The sequence below is a fragment of the Mixophyes fleayi genome, chromosome 1, assembly GCF_038048845.1.
Source record: "Mixophyes fleayi isolate aMixFle1 chromosome 1, aMixFle1.hap1, whole genome shotgun sequence".
NCBI classification, from domain to species: Eukaryota; Metazoa; Chordata; class Amphibia; order Anura; family Limnodynastidae; genus Mixophyes; species Mixophyes fleayi.
Genome location: NC_134402.1, coordinates 40853922 through 40876022, shown reverse-complemented (window position 1 = coordinate 40876022; position 22101 = coordinate 40853922). Strand labels below are relative to the sequence as shown.

General features: G+C 39.8%; 1 protein-coding gene across 2 annotated transcripts; it reads left to right on the top strand.

Annotated features, from left to right (window-relative positions):
* The first annotated feature begins 3 nt into the window (after positions 1 to 3).
* On the top strand, positions 4 to 20442 carry ZBTB49 (zinc finger and BTB domain containing 49). 2 transcript variants are annotated; one of them, XM_075194656.1, is made up of 8 exons: positions 4 to 81; positions 6650 to 6823; positions 9349 to 10391; positions 12520 to 12566; positions 15544 to 15617; positions 17310 to 17392; positions 17510 to 17671; positions 18902 to 20442. In XM_075194656.1, exons 2-8 carry the CDS (start codon positions 6672 to 6674, stop codon positions 19558 to 19560), a joined length of 2220 nt encoding a protein of 739 aa, XP_075050757.1. In that variant the 5' UTR covers positions 4 to 81; positions 6650 to 6671; the 3' UTR covers positions 19561 to 20442. The 2 variants fall into 2 exon arrangements, with proteins under 2 accessions (XP_075050757.1, XP_075050758.1); XM_075194657.1 differs by lacking the exon at positions 6650 to 6823 and having other exon boundaries at positions 14 to 81.
* The last annotated feature ends 1659 nt before the right edge of the window (positions 20443 to 22101 follow it).

The window sequence follows — 22101 nt, the reverse complement described above, 5'->3', positions numbered from 1 at the left end:
GACGTTGGCGGCGGATAAAATGCACGTCACTGAGTCTGGTGTTGTCATCAGTTGTCGGTGACAGAAGCCGTAGAGTAGTGGGTAAGATACTGACTGCCATGTACATTATATACTGTATCTCATATAGGCTGTGGTTCGTGTAACTGTATCCACATTGCTGCATGTGCATCTTGCAGGACAAGTTTGTGGCTGGCAGGATACATCTGTACCCACTACAGCACAGACATGCAACCTTCACTATAAGTCCCAGCATCTCCTTACCCCCCTCTTCCTGGCAAATGCCTTGCTGGATCTTGTAGTTTCACAACAGGTGGTAAACCATATTGCCAAAGTCTGCTGCAACATCTAATGATGATTATTTTGTAGTGTCCATTGTGGGTCTGTAGACATAGACAAGCTCACTGCTAGGTAGAAAACATGCATGCTTTCCTCTTCACAGGGCCACGCTGTGCACTCTACACGCTGTGCACTCTACACGCTGTGCACTCTACACGCTGTGCACTCTACACGCTGTGCATCAACATGAACACCATCAACATTTATTTACATAGCGCTAGCAGATTCCGTAGCGCTTTACAATTGGGAACAAACAGTAATAAAACAATACCGGGTAATACATACATACAGAGAAGTAAGATGGCCCTGCTCGCAAGCTTACAATCTATGGGACAATGGTTTGATACACAAGGGTAAGTGCTACATCATATCTGTGAATATTCTCCTAAACATATGCTGTAATTCTGTCCCTGCATGAGGCTCTCTCTGTTGCATAGGACTTTGACATGTGCCCAATAATAATGGAGTTATAGAAATAAATCTGCTGTTTATAGACCATGCAGTGCATTCTAATTTTTGAAGAAGCTCACCCAGAGAAAGATGGACAGTCAGATTACCGTGTCTAGTCCAAGTTCTGTCTTTGATGTAATATGAAAGTAGGGTCATTTTGATATTTCTCACTGGCTCAGTATTGAACCGAGAAGTTGGGGTTATCCATTATTTAATTTAGAGGGTGTTTTGGAAGAAAGTTTACATGTAGTAAGTATAAAGTGTTTATTACAATCTTTGGTAATAGCACTAGTCTAACAAGACAAACTAGCTACACGATTGGTTTGTTAACAAAGAACATTATGATGGTATAGGCCAGTGTTGGCTAACCTGTGACACTCCAGGTGTTGTGAAACTACAAGTCCCAGCATACTCTTACAGCAGTAAGCTGCTATATATTGGCAAAGCATGCTGGGACTTGTAGTATCACAAACACCTGGAGTGTCACAGGTTAGCCAACACTGGTATAGGCTATCTAGTTGAGTTGTTTACATCCTATATTTATCCTTATCCTCTCCACACAGCAGTAGAAGGTTTCATCATTAATAATATACACCTACCACCTGGTAATTTTATTGCTACCATTTTTCATTTTAATGTTTGAATATATTCTGCTCAACTCATTTTTTTCCTTTAGGTCCCTATGTCATAGAGACTAATTTGACAATATGATTCAACAAATGGAGTTAGTTAAATATATTACAGCTGATTTCCTGGATAATATCACAAAATGAGGCAGTTGCCCTTCTATCTATGGTGCATTGTCCTGCTAGGCAGAGCCAAAGGAAGCATGGTCTGAACCAGGTCTGACAGGGAATCATCATTGTTTATTTATATAGCGCCACTAATTCCGCAGCGCTGTACAGAGAACTCATTCACATCAGTCCCTGCCCCATTGGAGCTTACAGTCTAAATTAGCTAATATAGACACACACTCACACTCACACACAGACCCAGACAGAAGGAGAGGGAGAGACTAAGGTCAATTTTTTTGATAGCAGCCAATTAACCTACCAGTATGTTTTTGGAGTGTGGGAGGAAACCGGAGCACCCGGAGGAAACCCACGCAAACACAGGGAGAACATACAAACTCCACACAAATAAGGCCATGGTTGGGAATCGAACCCCAGTGCTGTGAGGCAGAAGTGCTAACCACTAGGCCACTGTGCTGTGATTCCTCGTTCCACAGCAGCTGGAGATAAAGTGCATCTTAAACTCGAACGCATAACTTAAGGGTAGATTTAGCAAACCTTCTAAAAAGGAAAACATGGAGTTGTTGCCCATAGCAACCAATTAGATTCTAACTATCTGTTTCTAGTATGTACCAGATAAATGATTGCTAGATTCTGTATTTTTGCTATGGGCAACACCTTCAGTTTTCTGTTTCGGAAGGTTTGATAAATCTACCCCATCATGTGTGTGACCTTATTTATGGTGCATGTAAAGTGCTTGGGGCCCTACAACATTTTTGTTTAAGTTCATTTAGATGTTTGACCCTTTTAAAGAGTGTCTGTATCCTTCACACAGTGGGGAGAACCATATTGTGGGTAGAAACAATATGCATGAGAATTCAGCTTATCAATTCACTATTAGGCACTGACCTCACTGAGACACTAAAATACAAACAAAGAGGGGAGTAGTGCTGGATTGTTGGAGCCTTCGGGGTACTTGCCAGATTAGATGATTGTTGCACCCCAGGGGGTAAATGTATGAAGCTGAGAGTTTTTCTGCGGGTTTGAAAACCCAATCAGATTCTAGCTATCATTTACTTAGTACAGTCTACAAAATGACAACTAGAATCTGATTGGTTGCTATAGGCAACATCTCCACTTTTCAAACCCACCGGAAAACTCTCAGCTTGATACATTTACCCCCAGGTGCATAAAAACTTGTATTGTATCATAATTAGGTAATTTATACCCGTGACTAATGTTCTGCTTTTGGAGCAGTTTTCCATTGAAGGCTGTGCATTGCTTCATTGCAGAACTAAGCAGGTTCTTCCTACACAAGTTTTTACTTCTTGCAGATTTTTGTCAGCGCTCACCCATGGGGTTAACGAGTGCGGATACGTTTTCTGCATGTGATCACAAAAACGTATAATTTAGGAAAGAGAGATTTTCCAGACCTTGTGATTTTCTAGGTTGAAATTACTTGTTTTATTGACTAGTATTTCAACCTATCCATCATTTATTTAATGATTGGGATCTTTGCTTCTTTAATTAAATGAAACTTTCCTTTTCATCATTCCTGCTTTGTAGACTTTAAGGCTGGCACCATTGTATGTATTTACTACGTCTCCTCTTGTAATCTGAAGACTGATTTACATTATTGTGCAGTCACTTGATTCTATTATATGGTTGTGTTACAATATACACAGATCTACACATTATTATACAGGGCAAGGAACTGTATTATTATTATGCCATCATTATATGCTGTGTTTTAATACAACTAGTGTAACATCATTTCCTGGAACATCATCATTTGCACAGGTTAAAGGTGACCTTTCATGTTACTTTGGATTTACGTTATCTTTGGTAGTTTGCGCAGAAAATTTACCCTATGATAGAGGTTCAATCAGTTAATTTTACAATAGACATACGTAATGCCAGATATATAGCAAAATGATCATACTTTTGAGTAATTCGGCATTAGTTAAAATGCACACAACTCTCTCGACTTCTGATGCTGTGAATCACCTTTTAGAATATGCTATTGTTGTCCGTGAAGCACAATTGTCAAAGTTTCCATTTACTGACCATAATAAAAAATAAAAGTAGAATTGTTCTATTTATTGGTAAAAAAAAATAAAAAAAAATAATCCATGCTACCAAAATTAAATACAATATCAAATACATGTTAGCGAATTAATAAATACATTTAAAGAAAAAAAAAAAAGTAATTTCCTGTGATACGGATACATCACCAGATATTGGACTAGTTATGAGTGGATAAAAACCTGCAAATCACTAAGTGGTTAATGTGTGTGAAAAAAAACCAAATAAATATATATATACATATATGTATGTATGTGTATATGTGTGTATATATATATATATGTATGTATATATATATATATATATATATATATATATATATATATATATATATATATATTGCAGACACGATCGTGAAGTAGATACTATATTGAGCACTGCTAAACAGTTTATTAAAGAGGGTAATACAGCTGTAATTTTTGAATTTTTGAATGTACTTTAGTGTATTTTAGGTGTAGTGCTCCAAGGTATAGAAGATAAATTACAAATGTTCATATGTGTATCGAGGATGTTTAGCATATGTAAGCAATGGCTTGCAGTATTTAATGTAACCACTAGATGTCTCAAAGTATCACTGTATCTTAACAGCCTGGTTATATATGACATAGACATGTTTGATTAAAAAAAAGTACATTGCCGGCAATTAATTTAAAACCACAACCCCGGATAAACATAAACACATAGCATATCCTGTATTTTACAGAGTGCCAAAATGGAGCAAGACATTGGTGTGCAATTAAATGCTTATAGAGGGTTCCTTGGAGTGCAGACTATTCCATTAGCAATCTATTCATATTGCAGCTGCTTACTCAAAGAGGTGTCCTCCAAACAGAGTAATGTGTTGAGGTAAAGCTGCGGTAAATATGTTAATGTTTAGCAGTTTATGGTCGGAAACAAGGAACCTTTAGCTTGTACAGAGTATGTTTGCAGAAGTTTAGGAACCCATGGCCAAAGTGCTTGTTTCACTAATTCTCTAAACGTCACGTATTATTGTGCATTTAACATTGAATGTGGTATGTGCAAAAGTCGAGGCACCCTTCCAGTTGATTCATGAATATATATATATATATATATATATATTTTATTTTTTTTTAATTATCCTTTTAAAAGTTAATGGACTGATTAGGCCTTAAATTTAGTCAGGTGAAGACTGTTCCAGAATTGAATAAACCCTTCGACCTTTTGTTGTACATATACAACAATCATGGGCTCCTCTAAGCAGCTGAATGAGAAATTGAAAATAAACATTGCTAGGGTAGGTTGTAATGATATCTAAATGCTTCCAGATTGGAAATACAATGTCAGAAACATTATTAAGAATTGGCGTTAAAGGGAACCATTGAAGTCGAAGTAAGACCAGGAAGATAGAGAATAATCTCAGAACTACGTAAACTGGTCAGATGTGCAAATCAGAATCTACAATAGTAAAGTTTAGCCACAACCACAAATGATACCTTTCTAGAAAACAGGTGAAGAAGCATTGAATGAACAACTTGCCAACAGTTAAGAATGGGGATGAATCTATTATGCTTTGTTGTTGTGTTGCTGTCAGTGATACAGGAAGTATTGTCCAGGTGGAAGGAATAATGAATTCAACTAAAGATCTAGAAATCGTAGAGGATAATGATCCAGCATCGGTGAAGAAATTGAACATACATACCTCAAAAAGAACCCAGGAGCGAAAAGGTTTTGGAATGACCTTTGCAGTCCCAATACTTGAACATTATGAAACACTGTGAGGCGATCTCAAACGTTCAGTGCATGCGAGAAGAACCAGGGATATTTCTGAGCTAGAAGAGTTGTGCAGGGGAAAGTAGTCTCTTAACGGTTTACAAGAAAGATTTAGAAGCCTTGATTTGTGTTAAAGGAGGTGTAACGAAGCGCTGGCTGACTTACACATACCACATTCACTGTTTTTATCTTTATTTCTGAAATCGGTAAATTCAGCAAATAGTAAATCTGCATTAAAATGTGAAGATATCTAATAAGTAAGTTTATACCTTGCAGATATTGTGAAGGGTGGTCAGTATGTAAGGTTTACTCCACATTTACTAGTTCTATACCAATGTAATTATGTCTTGCATAAAACTTTCCCCAACTTTTCAACCTTCTACATTGTTTAGTTTTCATGTTGCAGGTACAGATAACCTCTAACTGGGTTTGTGGAAACTGATTATAGGTTTGTTTTTGTTTTTTTTGGGGTTTTTTTTTTTTTTTTGTGCAATGTATTAAAGATTAAATTAGCATTTAATTTACGGGGGAGATCATTTCCTCTACACAGCACAGGAAAAATTACTGTAATGCTGCGGAAGGGCACAGACATGCCCCAATGTGTTTATGGAGGGTTATGGAAGACAGATTCAATTCGGCACAAGGTGACGCGATGTGTCCCCGGAACAGTCCACAGAGACGTATCCCGTCAGAGTTCTTACAGGAACGTCTGATCATTTTTCCTCTTGTTCCATTTTTTTGGCTGGTCCATTGTGCAATATGATGTAGCACATGCCCTTGTGTTTCTAACTCCCATTGTCCTATAGATTGTAAGCTTGCGAGCAGAGTTCTCTTACCTCTCTGTCTGTATGTATTACCCAGTATTGTCTTATTAATGTTTGTTCCCAATTGTAAAGCGCTACGGAATTTGCTGGCGCTTTATAAATAAATGTTGATGATGATTTTCCTTGTGTAACATCTGGCACTAGGCGCATCTGAACATCGAGGCAATGCTCCGTGGCACCTAGCGCTTAATTGAATCTGCCCCAATAACTTGAGCTCCGCTTTCTATGCATTTATAAATATTATCCATTCTTTCATACACTGTAAACGTTTATATACATTTTGTAATGTTACAGAACAGCTCTCTATATTAAATGCAATTGTACTTTGGGTTTAGTGGCTCATACAATAGGTGTTTATATTCCCCATGTTACGTGTAAACCGTTGATGCAAAATGAGTGCTGTCATATTCTCTTACAAATCACACTTCTACTGTGGAAGAAATCTGGGTGTATTGTAGTGTACTATTGATGATTATGTAATATGATTTCTAGAGTATTGAAATGATCATCCAGAATGGACCGTGCTGCAAGTCACAGCTGTCACCTTCTACAGCAGCTTCATGAGCAACGTATCCAAGGACTGCTCTGCGATTGCATGCTGGTGGTGAAAGGAGTCTGTTTTAAGGCACACAAAAATGTGCTGGCTGCTTTCAGCCAATACTTTCGGTAAGGGTTATTCTTTATGTATGGAAAAAATGTGTGCAATTAAGCATACTGTATACAAAGGTAGATAGTGTATTCTGATGATTAGTCAGTCTGAGCAGGACAACATTCTTTTCTTTGAAGATTTTTATTAATTTGTATGTGAGTTGCCATATTCCTTTGTGTATCAAATTATCATCCATAGACCATAAAAGCCTTGAGTGGCTGAATTTATGCTGGAGAATAGCAAAATGATTGACTGACATGATCAAATAATTTAAAGCAACCACCATGAGATTAGGACAGGACACACTTATGGACAGGAACAGACAAGTTAAAATTCCCACAACCATCCCTCCTCCGTATTAATTCTCTCTCTCAAGACAAGAGAAGTTTGGTTCTAGAACCCCTTATGGGCCCAAGGTGGGTTTTTTTTTCAAATTCAGGATGTCTCAGAGAATAGCTAGACAAGGGGTTTCAGGTTCCTGAAGCAAGGTAGCTGCTTCACAAGGAATGGAGCAGCCGACCCAGAAGATGTACACAATTCCAGATACAGACCTGGAGTTTCTCGCAAGAATCTAGGGGGTAAATGTATCAATATGCGGGTTCTTCAACACCCGCGTGTTCAGCCTCTTCCGCGATTAAATTTCAAGCGGCGCTGCATTGTAAAGGGTTAACTTCCCTTTACAATGCAGCGCCGCTTGAAATTTAATCGCGGAAGAGGCTGAACACGCGGGTGTTGAAGAACCCGCATAATGATACATTTACCCCTAGGTCTCCAAAGCCTTCTGAATCATCCTGATTTAAATTTACCAGGATTGATATTCAGGATATAAGGAGGCCAGTGGCATCTTGGGAGATCCCTAAAGTGTTGTAGGGCTCTCCTGTGTGGATGAGGGAAGTTTCTGTTCCCTGTTGCAAGGTGGTGGAGCCTAAACGGGTGGGAATATTTAAAACCTGCCTTATTTGTGCTTTGACTTCTCTGTCTGTTGGGAGCAACATGGAGTTATCTGTTGGTGCTGGCCAACAACTGGAGTTTGTGAAGCCAGGGCCAGCTTTTGGAGATAGGTATAGATATTTTTCTTTCTTTCTTTTTGTATTTTGGTTACCTGTTCCCAGTTCACACATGTGTTCTTGGATTGGTTCCCTAGGAATCTAGTCCTGCCTCCCCCCTCCATGAGTGATTGTTCATTTTCCTGTTTTGTTTTTTGATTCCAATACTGTCCTAGATATTCATCAGGGAAGCCTTTTCCATTTTAAGATCAGTGACTGCTTCTATACCAGAAATAAGCTGTTATCAGCACCACTCATGACCCATAGGCAGGAATCTTAAAGTTATGAAATAGAGGTACAAAGGATGAGAGTTTCAGAGGCCCTAAGTATATACCTGACATGCTGGATAGAAGGAATCTGTTGGAGCCAAGGTGTGTTCTGGTCCACTTAGGACCTTACCATCACAAACATCGATGCCAGTTTGTCACTGTGGGGATCTCGCCTACAAGGCTTCTCTATTCCTGGCACAAATGTCAGAGAACCAGAGGAAGTTATTCTACAATTGACAAGAACTAATCTGGAAGCCGCGCCTCAGAGACCTGGTAGTTGGAATGTTCCCATTTAGCGTGACAATATGAACGTAGTGTCCTACATTAACAAACAAGGGGTTAACAAAAGCCATAAATTGACATTTAAAGGGGGACCTAGATACAAATAAAGTGAAGGTAGTGGTGGCAGGTTTACCTTTCTTCTTTAATTTGTCTGTTTCTGTCCATAAGTGAGTAGGTTGTAATCTCATGATGGGTGCTCTCCTATAGGATTCCTGGAATATTAATTACCAGTAAGTCTAATTCCGTTTTCTGTTCTATGTTCCCCTACAGGGGTATAGCCAAAGGCTGGGTCCTTAAGTATTGGATTATTATAATATGTCTGACCATTGTACTTGCTTGAGCATGTTGTGTTTGCTTTCCACCTCGTGTTATCTGGACTGCTTCAGGACTTCTCAATGGTATCCTGGTGCCCCATTTGTACCACATGAGATTTATGTTCTGATCATTTAAATTAATTTATTTATTATGAAGTTCCCATGGTAATTGTGGTAATTCTATCCAGGCATTCTTTAGTATTTCAAGCGCCTGGTATTCTGGCTTTCCGTTACAAGTAATAGAATAAAAATGTATCTGTATCCCCTAAATGAAGATATAGAACAGTAACTAAAACTCCCCATGGTATAGTGTCTCCTGTAATAAACCATCAAAATAGTAAAAAATAAATTAATAAAACTATACAATAGTTTTAATGCCAAGTATTTATTATCTTGTCCCTTTAACATATATTTGACCTCTTGTGGTAGGACACAGGTTTCTGGTTGTCCCTGTCTTCTGCCAATGTAAAGACCCTTCAATCTTTCCTATGGCAACCTACTGCTCAATCATTGGCTTCTTTGTAACACGCTTGTGCCATTGTAGCATATCTGAAAGATAGAAGTAAAAGTTGGCAGAAATGTAGGGTTTTCAACGTTATCTATTAATTGTAAGTGTTGTTTTCTCTAACAGATCTCTGTTTCAGAATGCTTCAAACCAGAAAGATGTGTTTCATTTGGACATTAAAAATATTGGCGGCATAGGTCAAATTTTGGACTTTATGTATACCTCTCAACTAGACCTGAACAGCGATAACATACAAATGATGTTGGACGTTGCACAATGTCTTCAAGTACAACACGTCCTAAACATGTGTTACAGTTTCTTAAAACTGACCACAAATGTGGACACAGTAACTTCCTTGCCATGCGGCAGTTCTCTACCTCTCCAGGGCTCTTATCCCACATTTACTAATTCTATATCCAGTGAGCACCCATGCACAACACTACTGGAGGAGCCAGTAGCGGATGAGAGACCTTCTCAGGCCGATAAGGGGAATCTTCCTTCAAGTGTTGTGCCCAAAAGCACAGCTGTGTCCTTCAACGCAAGTAATAAGGAAATTCAACTAAAACAATTTGGTCAGCCTTACAAATTGCGGGATTTTTACAGCAAACTGTTTTACAAGGAGAGTGCGGATAAGGAGGCAGAGCAGCTTTCTGCTTCCAACATCTGCACAGAGTCGAATATTGTGGAATCCCAGCCATGGTCCTTGAATAACTCGGAGACTGTATTAGCACCTTCTGATTCTTTACCTTTGGAGCCCTTACCTGCATTTTCTCATACGTTTGTCTCCTCACAAGATCCAGAGGCTTCACTATTGCAATTTCCTCGGGAAATGCGTCTTAAAAAAGCAATTCATCTAAAGAAGTTAAACTTTCTCAGGTCTCAGAAGGCTGCTGAAGAGTCATCGGAACCGATCGGGGTCTTGCAGAAAGTTATAGAGGAGACCGTGTTCACCAGCGAGGAGCTGAAGAGCCCCGATAAAGACTTCTTAGAAAAGGAAGCAGATGGTGAAATCCTTGACAGTGTGGATCATGATACTGAGGGAGAGAGAGCTGAGCATCCTGATCCGGAAGATCATGGTATACCGGCTCCCAAACACTGCTCCTGTGACGTGTGCGGGAAGAGTTTCAAACACCCGAGTAATCTAGAGCTACACAAACGCTCACATACAGGTACAGTGAGGTAATGGTCTCATGTCAAACGTTTATTGAAATTAGGAAATTCACATTGAAAGGAAATTGCATTGTGTCCAATGGAGTGCACGACAGTAGACATTTCCCATATCCAGTTGAAATGTGGTAAGAGCCTACAACTTTTTGACGTTTTTATTGTTTTTAATTGAGATTCATTTCCATTCCCATTTCAAATGATGTTTTTGTTTTTTTAAAACAAAGGTCCAAAGTTCATCTTATTCCCCATAACTTACATAATATGTCTTCTAATGCAACCCTCCAGCAACATTTCCTTTTCTTTTTAATACCAATAGGTTCCTGTAACAGTCTTTTGCAATTTTCAAGTTTCTTAATTTATATAATTGACAACAACAGCAAAAATCCTTATACACTGATGCTCCCTACCCTCATCATGGTGATTTAAATTAACATCGAAAATCGCTATTTGCTTTGGTAGTTTAAGCCACTCCCCTCTACTGTGTCATTCACCCGACATCAGGGAATTACCATGGGTTGGGTTCGAAATACCGACCCTTATCCTGCCGATGGGGTAAATGCCGGTATTTCAGTTTGCCCCACACTGATAAAATACCGACATTGTGATTGCCGACAGTCAAAATGCTGACATTAAGTCGGCAATGCCAGCTTGTCCAGTGGCTACACAGACACTGAAAGCCCCTGCAGTAAACAGTGTTAAAAATAAACAATTTTGTAAACAAAAGGCATGCAGGTACTTGGGGAACCACAAGGGGGCCCTGAAGTGCACCAATGCAAAATGTAAATAAATTGCAGCCCTCGTTGCCACAATATTTTGTAAAATAAACAAACAAACATTCATACTTATCAATTCTGTTCTTCATCTGTGCAATCAAATCTTGTAAGCTTTTAACTTAAATGTTGTTAAAATAAATAGTCTGGCAGCTTGATCCCCAAAATAATCCTTCAGGATTCAGCAGAACGTTAAATTACTTCCTTAATCAAGGAAGTCCCGCCGCATAATAATATCTAACAGCAGGCAGGTCTATTTATAACCTGGCGCTTTCAGCACTGACGGCATGGGAAAGCCCAGAGGCCCACTTTTTTTTTTCTTTTTTTTTCTTTTTTTCTGGACCAAATATCCCTAGGGAATTCAGTCTGGGGCTGTCTGTCATTATGTCAGGGGGACCCCCTGCTACAGGGCCACCCTCCCAGGCTGGCAAAGCTTAGGGCTGGTTGCAGGAGAATCGGGGGGACCCTACACTGTTTTTTTCCCCCGATTTTCCTCCTACCAGCACTAGGGTTATTGGGACTAAGGGGGAATCGTGCTTTTTTTTAAAATATTTTTCATGTCTACAGGATAATTGTCTGTATTTCTTCTGTCGGTAATATCACTACCACCGGTTACTATAGCAAGTGCATTCAAGTTAATAGTTTTAGTTTGTCACTTGACATCCAATATGAAATGACGGTGGTGAAGTTTGCAGATCATTTCAGCTACTACCTGTACTTATTAACACCTGTAACTTGAGAAGTAAAGGAGGTGGAGGGTTGTAAGTGGATTGCAGACATCCTCTAGCTTTCTTGTACAATGCATTCATTGATAATGACGTTTTCTTTTCACCACATCAGAGAGCTTTACTGAGATTTTTCACCTTTTTTGATCAGCAGAATGAAGTTATCAGAAGCAGATCTCTTAAATTGGTGGACATGTCTTTACATTCTGTGCGAAGATAGGTCCCTTAAGGAAAATGGTTCACTGGAAAATGTGCCTGATGAGACTACTTGTTAGTGAGGACTATATTCATACTTGCCTTCTCCCCCCAGGATGTCAGGGACACTCACACATTTTGGGGAGCCCTCCTGGACTCCCGGGAGAATAAGCCACCCTCACAGGTCCTGCTTCTGCTTATGCACCAGTGGGTGGGGCTTGATGATGCAAATTAAATCATCATGACCACACCCCTGCACTTGCCCCTTGGACCTCCTCACCAGGATCTCCAAAAAGGGAAGTACAAAAAGTAGACCAGTATGATTATATTTAGCTAATTGACCAATTTATAAATCTTTCTTCCTTTAGCCAGGTTGAAGTAGTTATTTTTATAATTTTGTTTCATCTAAACTTTTTTCTCTAACTTGTGTCTCCATCTAGGTGAGAAACCATTTGAATGTAGCGTTTGTGGGAAGCACTTTTCACAGGTGGGATGATTCTCTTACCTATATTAAATAATATAGCGTTCTGTTAATGTGTTATATTATGCACCGTTCTGTAATCTCATAGTGCCCAGGGCAACTATGAGATTACTATGAATTCAGTCTGGCTCAAGATTCCTATCTTGGCGTTGGCTTTATGATTTTGGTAATAACAATGTTTTAAAAATTACCATTTTTCTTTCCGTAGCAAAACATAATTCATTTAGGAATGTGAATGGGGTATAATTTTTATGCTTGTATACGACAGGAGAAAAGTGAATACAAATTCTGATTTTCTCTTAGCATCGTAATATATATATATATGTGTAGATGTATATATGTCCCATATCTATCCCATAGATTGTAAACTTGCGAGCAGGGTCTTCTCACCTCTTTGTCTGTTGTACCCAGTTTGTTTATTAGTTTACTATGTTTGTCCCCAATTGTAAAGCGCTACGGAATATGTTGGCGCTATATACATAAATTAGGTTGTAACTTTATCTGTCTGCCAGTGGATGATATAAGAATATGGTGCAGTCATCTGATCTGATCGTACTGACAGTAAGAGCTGTGGCAGCCTCTTAGTAAGTGCAGAAAGAGAGAACAGACAGAGGAGATGCAATGTTATGTTGTACTCCAGTTATACTGTGGCCAGAGCACATGCAGCATTGTATTTGCATGATTTTCCCACTTAATTTGCCGGGAACAAAATGCTGTGCAAAAGTAGGGAAGACCCCTGTCAATGTGCCTTCTCCACCCACATATTTCATTTCAATACCATCCCTCAAGATGAAATCCTTGTGGTTTGTAAATGACCTTCAATGTCCTCTACCATCCTTCGGTATTGGTTTGGGTTTAAGGCACATAAAATTGTGCAATGATCTATGAGGATGTGCGCATGAATCGTGCCCTATACTCAGCGCTTTACAAATGATCATTTTGAAACAACAGATATTAGTAATATTTAATATTACAGTCTGCTGCTGGCTCTACTTGTTCAGGCTGTAAATGATTCTGGGGTAGTCCACCTCCTCCATGTAGTCTGTGCTGCCTACAGGCCTCTGCAGCAAACCGTGCAGATGAAATCACAGAGGATAAACTCTCAGCCCCACAAACTTCTGGATGTATGACAGGCAAGCAGGGGAAGGTATGTATGTAGCCCAGACTTCGGGATGTATGACAGGCAAGCAGGGGAAGGTATTGAATGTAGCCCAGACTTCTGGATGTATGACAGGCAAGCAGGGTATGGTATGTATGTAGCCCAGACTTCTGGATGTATGACAGGCAAGCAGGGGACGGTATGTATGTAGCCCAGGCTTCTGGATGTATGACAGGCAAGCAGGGGAAGGTATGTATGTAGCCCAGACTTCTGGTTGTATGACAGGCAAGCAGGGAAGGTATGTATGTAGCCAAGACTTCTGGTTGTATGACAGGCAAGCAGGGGAAGGTATGTATGTAGCCCAGTCTTCTGGATGTATGAGCGGCAAGCAGGGGAAAGTATGTATGTAGCCCAGGCTTCTGGATGTATGACAGGCAAGCAGGGGAAGGTATGTATGTAGCCCAGACTTCTGGTTGTATGACAGGCAAGCAGGGGAAGGTATGTATGTAGCCAAGACTTTTGGTTGTATGATCGGCAAGCAGGGGAAGGTATGTATGTAGCACAGACTTCTGGATGTATGACAGGCAAGCAGGGAAGGTATGTATGTAGCCAAGACTTCTGGTTGTATGACAGGCAAGCAGGGAAGGTATGTATGTAGCCAAGACTTCTGGTTGTATGACAGGCAAGCAGGGAAGGTATGTATGTAGCCAAGACTTCTGGTTGTATGAGCGGCAAGCAGGGGGAAGGTATGTATGTAGCACAGACTTCTGGGTGGAGGTGGATTCCCCTTGAATAAATCGCACAGACACATATGTAAATGACAGTGCACTGGTTATAGCTTGGATGCTTCCGGTTGACAAAGAGTGTAAACCAAATCTAAAAAGTGGAGTTAGCCACCTTCTACCTTTATCCCTTTATCATACTGGCCACATATGGGCCAATCATGTCTCCACATGAGTATGGAGTGATGGTATCCGTTTTTACTTTTTGCCACGTACCTGGATGGGCAAATTGGACGTATACAGCTGCTCGGGTGGATCCAGTATTAGCCCGAGAGTGCAGTTGACAGTTCAAAGGTCAGCAGTGGCCATCTACTGACCAGACTTTTGGACATGCCCAAAAATAATCCAATCTAATTATTCTCAGACATACACAGGCAGTAGCCAGACAATTTTCCTATATCGCCCTGTGGTCATCTTCACTCTGAGTCTTTCTCTATATACGGGAGCTGCATTGTTTCAGTCCTGGGAAGCAAGTGTGATAGGGTGTGGGAACTTGTTAAATCAAACCACTACAAAACTGACAGGAGTTAAGATATGTGACAGAGTGTAACCTAGAATGTATCGTCTGTTATCGGCCTTCTCAGGCTTGGAAAGGATCAGAATAGTGTGTCTCAGTAATCACAGAGAGACTCGTGTGTCTGAGGTTATGTGTTTGTTTGGTAGATCTCATATTCTCAGCATATTATTGTTTTTATTTAAGAATTGGTTACAAAATAAAAGTTTGAAAATGCCAACACATGGAACAATTTCTTCCAGTAATAGATATATTATTCTATGTATAAATATTGTAATATGTTCATACACTGATAGTAATGACAATGTTGTCCGATCCAGTGGCTGTAATAAGAGAGGATTGGCCGCTATATACTATTTCATATTAGTCATGTATACAGCATTTTTCCTGTACATCATAATCATCATAATCCATTTGATATTGGAGTTCATTGTATTTTAGCAGTCATTTACTCGCCTGTTTTTTGCTACTCTGCAAACATTGTGTACAGTGCATGATGAAATAATGGTAATGCACTTTACGTCCAGCAGGGGGAGGACATCACAATGATTTGCTTTTAGTGTGTGACACAAATCTCTTTCCTTTCAGGCCGGCAATCTTCAGACTCATTTACGACGGCATTCCGGTGAAAAACCTTTTATATGTGAGATTTGTGGTAAAAGGTATATAGATACATGCGATGATTTATTTTTTAACGCCATATAATTTTGTTTCTTTCAGCTTGCTGTAGTCTGCATCTAAGTACATTTAGGTATTATGCCTACATATAAATTATAGCTGTCTTAGGCCAAAAGAAGAGGTGGCTGCCAAATTATCCTTACTGTAGCCAGGAGAATTCCTTATACTGATTGGGACTATATGTCATACCCAATTATATTGTTTTTCTTAGTTTGACATAAGGACTGCAGTGTGGTTCAGATCTGTTTTTACAGGACAAATCCACATATGGTTTATAAACAGGACCCCCACCCTTGCTCCCTTCCACCTGAACTGTAAGGTTATTTCCTCTGGGACTCCCTTTCCTCTACACTGTTGAGGTCCCTGAACAAATCTAGGAGAACCCATTTGGAGACGGCAGCAGCCACGTTATTGCGCTGGGAGATTCCATGGCGGGGTCAGCATAGAGATTTGCTGTGGTCTACTCCAGATCAGGGCTCCATCTTGTGGAGGCTGGATTTCTTTAGGGACCCCAAAAATTGCATAGGAAAGGGGTTCCAAAGGAGGGAACCTCACAGTTCAGTTAAGCGGAGAATAGGAAGGTTGGGGCTGCATTTTCTCTTTTACATTCAAATGTGCAATTATCCAGTAAGATATTTCTAGAGTTTAATATATCCCCACAGAATTTAATCTCTATTCACATACAGTAAACACAAGGAGGTATATTTACTAAACTGCGGGTTTGAAAAAGTGGAGATGTTGCCTATAGCAACCAATCAGATTCTAGCTATCATTTTGTAGAATGTACTAACTAAATGATAACTAGAATCTGATTGGTTGCTATAGGCAACATCTCCACTTTTTCAAACCCGCAGTTTAGTAAATCTAGCCCAAAATATCATTATACATATTCATTTATTATAGGTTTATTTACCTGTTTAATTTCCTTCCCACTCTATCATGATATAAGTGACTGGGTTTCCGGTAATATTTGACTACAAACCATTGTGCAGCCACGTCTGCCTATCAGTTGAACAACCTCTCTATGAAGACCTCATCTTGTCCTGATCTGCAGTCAGTTACTCAATGTGCCCAATGCCCATGTGGTACTTGGATGTTCCTGTACATACAGAACGTTCTTTGACTTCTCATGTATACACTATCCACAAAACTAAGCTGTTTTTAAGTTTTATAAAAATATTTCGCTTTTATATTTAACATGTCAGGTTGCTAGAGTTAACATTTGATTTATATAAAAAAAGATACAAATTGGTAATAATGCCTTGGTCTAACAAGCTTGCAATCTATAGGTAGATCACATATGACTGTGTATTGTTGTATGTAACGGTCTCCCTGTGACCATCATCAGTGTGTGTAAACATGGTCAGAGGGATAGGGGGTGACCTTTGTCTGTAGTATGGAGTTTAGAATGTATGGAAATATAATCCATGCCAATACAAGATTCAGTTACTTTCAATAAGGACTATTATCCCACAATGTTGGGCACCTGCAGAGTACAACTGTAGGCTATGACAAAATAAATATATATATATATATATATATATATATATATATATATATATATATATATATATATATATATATATATATATATATATATATATATATTATATGCACCCTAGTATATTTCAAGTTGAATGAGGTGTTGGTTTTGAATGAACTCTCTGTTGTTCCAGGTTTGCGGTCTCTGGAGATGTCCAGCGTCACATTGTCATCCACACAGGAGAGAAACCTCACTTGTGTGATATTTGTGGTCGAGGTAAAGTGACTGAAGATTTATACATGTAAAACGAGAAATTAAAAACGCTTTTGTTTCTCTAAATTCTGTGACAAGTGAATTACGCGAGTGCCATATCCTGTGTTCATTATGTGGCAGGTTTTAGTAATGTCAGCAACTTGAAGGAACATGAAAAGACCCACGCAGCGGACAAACTGTTCACCTGCCACGACTGCGGTAAATCATTCAACATGCACCGGAAGTTAATAAAGCACAGGATCCGACACACCGGGGAGAGGCCGTACAGCTGTCTGACGTGTGGTAAGTCCTCCTATTATTATTATCTTTGACTTATAAGGTGCCACAAAGGGTCCGCAGCGCCGTACATTACATATACAGAAAACAGAACCAAGACGCAACATGATACAAAAATGTATACAAACACAGGTGACAGGGTAAAGCAAATCAGGTTATTTCTGGGACAGATCGTGAAAGGGATGGTAGAAATCAGCGAGAAGAAGGCCAAAGCTTAAGAAGACAAGGAAAACAGGGCTAGGTTAGCAGGCCAAGAGGTACAGAGGGTGAAGGAACAGTAGAAGGAGCACACAAGGAAAGAGGGCCCTGCTCATGAGAGCTTACATTCTAAAGGGAAGGGGGAGACACAAATAGGGTGGTACTAACTGGGGGAGAGAGCCAGGACAAAGAAGTTAGGAACGTTCACTGATAGGTGGAGAAGAAGGCAAAAGTATTGTAGGAAGAAAAAAAAAATGAGCAGAGTCATTTGAATGGAAAGAAACAATGGTGGGATGCAGTAGTCGATTTAAATAAACCTCTATTAAAGGTTAGAGAACCACCCCATTTGAATACAGTCTTACAGCACCATTAAATCCCAAAATTTTAACTTTCATATTTAGACCATAAGGGAAATGCATAGTTCGGAATTAGCTTCCCACTCCACTACAAACAGCTGAAGCTCCTCCCATGCCTTTAGGACAGCATCCTAATAGGATCTGATACAGGTTAAAAACTTGAGAATTTATTTAATTTGGTTCCCTGCCCCTGTGTATGAATCCACCAATTCACATTACATTTCTGCAAAGCAAGTCTGCAAAGGTGCCACTCACTCTCTGTCTGCCCATTTAGAGAAGCACCTCCCTTTAAACAGAGCAACTGCTGCAGAGCAGTAAAACAGAGCAAGGTGGACATATTTAGTTCAGTAAATACTCCAATTATTTTATGTATATTCAGCCTCCCACATATATTAATATGAAATAGTGTCTTTACACCCTCTTTAGTAAGCGGTTAGAGCTTGGGGGCAATGACGATTAGAGGTAGTTTAGTAGAAATGTTCTTTCCCAAATAAAAGTATAAATACATTACATTTTGTGTTTAGTTTTTTTTAAACGGAGTCAGTGCTTCATTAAGTAGATTTCAAGTCAAATCTACTTTTTCACAGTGAAGTTCTTGCTCTGTACATTTTGTTTCTCTGTCACTACAGGAATGAGTAGTATAATGATGACCTTTTAGTAAAACCGTCCCCTTAATTTTCAGGGAAAAAGTTTGCTGGCTCTGGAGACCTCCGCAGGCACGTGAGATCACATACAGGAGAGAAACCGTACAATTGTGATGTATGCAATAAAAGCTTCTCTCGCTCAGCTGTCCTTAGACGCCATAAAAATATGCACTGCAAGCCCGGGGAAGACCAGGACATCAGTCCAGAAGAGCTTACGAATGCCGTGGAATCCTCAGACCTGGATAAATCTCAGAACTCAGATTCATTAACGCAGAACATTTCCGTTGCTTTCATAGAAGAACCTGGACATTCGGTGGAAGCCGCAAGGAGTGAATTCGAAGGGAGTACAACTAATTCCTTTTGCAAATTACAAACTGTGAGTCAGGAAGAGGAACTTACTACACAAGACAAGAGAAGTGCACAGCGCTCAAAGGCCTCAAAGCCTCACCTAGCAGACACAGCCCACACCTATGCGTTTACAGAGGTAGAGGTTGCAGTTACAGAAGAAAGTTTACACTCCGATATATCGATGATACGCTCCTCTTTAGTAACTATGGAGAATAACTGCAATGAACCATTGAATAACCGAGCGTCCTCTAATGGATACAGAGGATCCGACGGCCCCTTCTTCACTAGTATGACTCTTTGGGGGCTCGCTATGAAGACCCTGCAAAATGAAACTGACTTGGATCAATGATTCTCCCCCCCCCCCCCCCTTTTTTTTTTTCTTTTTTTTTCTTTAATCATCCACCTAAAAATACCAAGTTTAGTACATTTTAATGAGCTAATCTAGGTTAATGATTTAACATAAAAATGAAATTGTACTTATCGTGGATGTATCATTGACCAGATCCACCGGTATCTGATGAGACTCATATCTCAATCCTATCTCTTCTTAGCACTCTGCCTGCTTGGAACAGACTGAGCCGGTGTCTACTCCTCTTTGTGAGCTTCGTATGGACACAAATGGACATTTCACACCAGCTTGGCCTGTTTGAAACCGTCTGAGTGGTAAGATGGGAGGTGTTTGGGGCGCCGTGTGAGACATTGGGAACCCTACTGGATTAAACAAAATGTACATTCACGCTAAGTGCAATTTCTTTTTTATGTTCTCGCATTTGCCTCCACCCAAAAGTCATTTTTTAAATGCTAAGTAAGAATGTTTTTAAAATTTTAGCAAACTTAAAACTGATTACTTTATTTTTGTAGTTCAATTAATATAAAATATAATATGTATTTTTGTATTCTTTTATTCATTAGGCGGTAACATATCAAAGTCTGGAACTATTTCCTCTTAAATGAATAGATGAGATAATTGCAGGTGGTACAGTGCTCCAACACACGTGTCAGGTTCATGCAAATCGTTGAAGTTTTATTTTTATGAAGTGTTTTTAATTTTGCAAAGAATCGATGGATGCTTTACAGATGAAGGCTGTGAATGTATTCGTGTTTTTTATTTTCCAAGCCAAGAACGTTGGAGCTATTACAGAGGAATACCCTGGATGTAGATGAGCTATAAATAGTGTGAATGATGGATGTTTTGTGGTGGTTTTGATTTCAATTAAAGTAATGTTTTCAACTGTGTGTGTTTTATTTACATTTTTTTTTGGTTCACTATGTGTCCTAAAAGGCCCTGGGTGCCAGGCCATGCTGGCACTTGTTCCCCACCCATGGGTATGCTGGTGCTTGTAGTACTACAAGCTCCAGTATGCCCAGACACTTTAATGACAACCTGGCCTAAGCTGGCACCTGTAGTGCACCAGGGACAAACTGGTTTCTTGACATTTAATTATTATTACCCCACACCCATCACCCTAGGGGTGTGGGAGGAACTCTAGTGTTTTTCAGCATGGTGCTGGATAAACTGAGGGAGTGGGGTCCACATTATTTTGCTGACCTGGTCTCCCTCGTTGGTAGTCAGCGTATCGGTACCAACAACACTTACCACGACATCTGGAGTCCGGCTGGCTGCTTCCACAACGAGGATCCATCACGACACTTCACTGAAGCGACTTCAATCAATCCCAAAGACAGAAGACGCCGGCTGCACTGGATGACGTCACTGACCTCGCCGACGCTGTTCACGTTGCTCTTAAGGGGGTAATGTAACTATGGGGCTATGTACAATGTACTTTACAAAGGATTGTACATTGCACATAGCTCTATAGTTGCATTACCCCCTCAAGAGCAGCGTGAACAGCGTCGGCATCTTCTGTCTTCGGGATTGATTGAAGTCGCTTCAGTGAAGTGTCGTGATGGATCCTCGTTGTGGAAGCAGCCAGCCAGACTCCAGATGTCATGGTAAGTGTTGTCGGTGTAGTCAGCACAGATCTTCCGTACCCCACCCTTCTCCCTAGGGAATCCATCCCCATGCTGACTAGCCTGGGGTTGTTGACTTTACAACCTCTTGACATTTTAACCATGTCGGCCTAATGAACGTGTCGACATTCTGAATGTCTAGTGTATTTTTTGGCATTTGAAATATCAACAGTAGATATTAACTTGAAACCTACATAATAAAATAGATTGTAAGAATCACACCTGATGTGCATAAGAGGAGAATTGTTTTGTGCGGTAGTGAAAAATACATTTACTGGACAAATCTTCAGAAACTGGGACTGTCTTTGAAATGCAGAGTCAGCAGGCAACTATGAATAAATACTCCCAGGCAGATTTATATGGTGAATGACAGTCTTACTTTAAGAGATGGTGGTGGCAAGATTTAAATGTAACAGGTGGAATGGAAAGAATATATATACTAATGCAGGTCATACAATCTGCTACAGTAAAGACCTATGCTTGATCATCATCAAAATGCTCCCCCCATCCCTCCATGCACCCCCCCCCTGTTAAAGTTGACCTATCAGAGATATTGTTATATTATTGCAGCTATTCCTATGTTTGTAATTAGATGTTACGCTCTTCTGGCAGAGGTATCTTTATTTTGTACTGTATACATTGTCAAGCTAAGAGTTTCCGGCAGGTTTAAAAAGTGGAGATGTTGCCTATAGCAACCAATCAGATTCTAGCTGTCATTTAGTAGAATGTACTAAATAAATGATAACTAGAATTTGATTGGTTGAGGCAGCATCTCCACTTTTCCAACTGCCCAAAAATTGCTATTTGATACATTTACCCCCAGGATGGAAGGAGTGAGGAGAGTCCGACGATATCTGCCACACACTCCTAGCTTTTGCTGACGTGGTCATGTTTGTAGTTTGCCACATACCTGGTGACA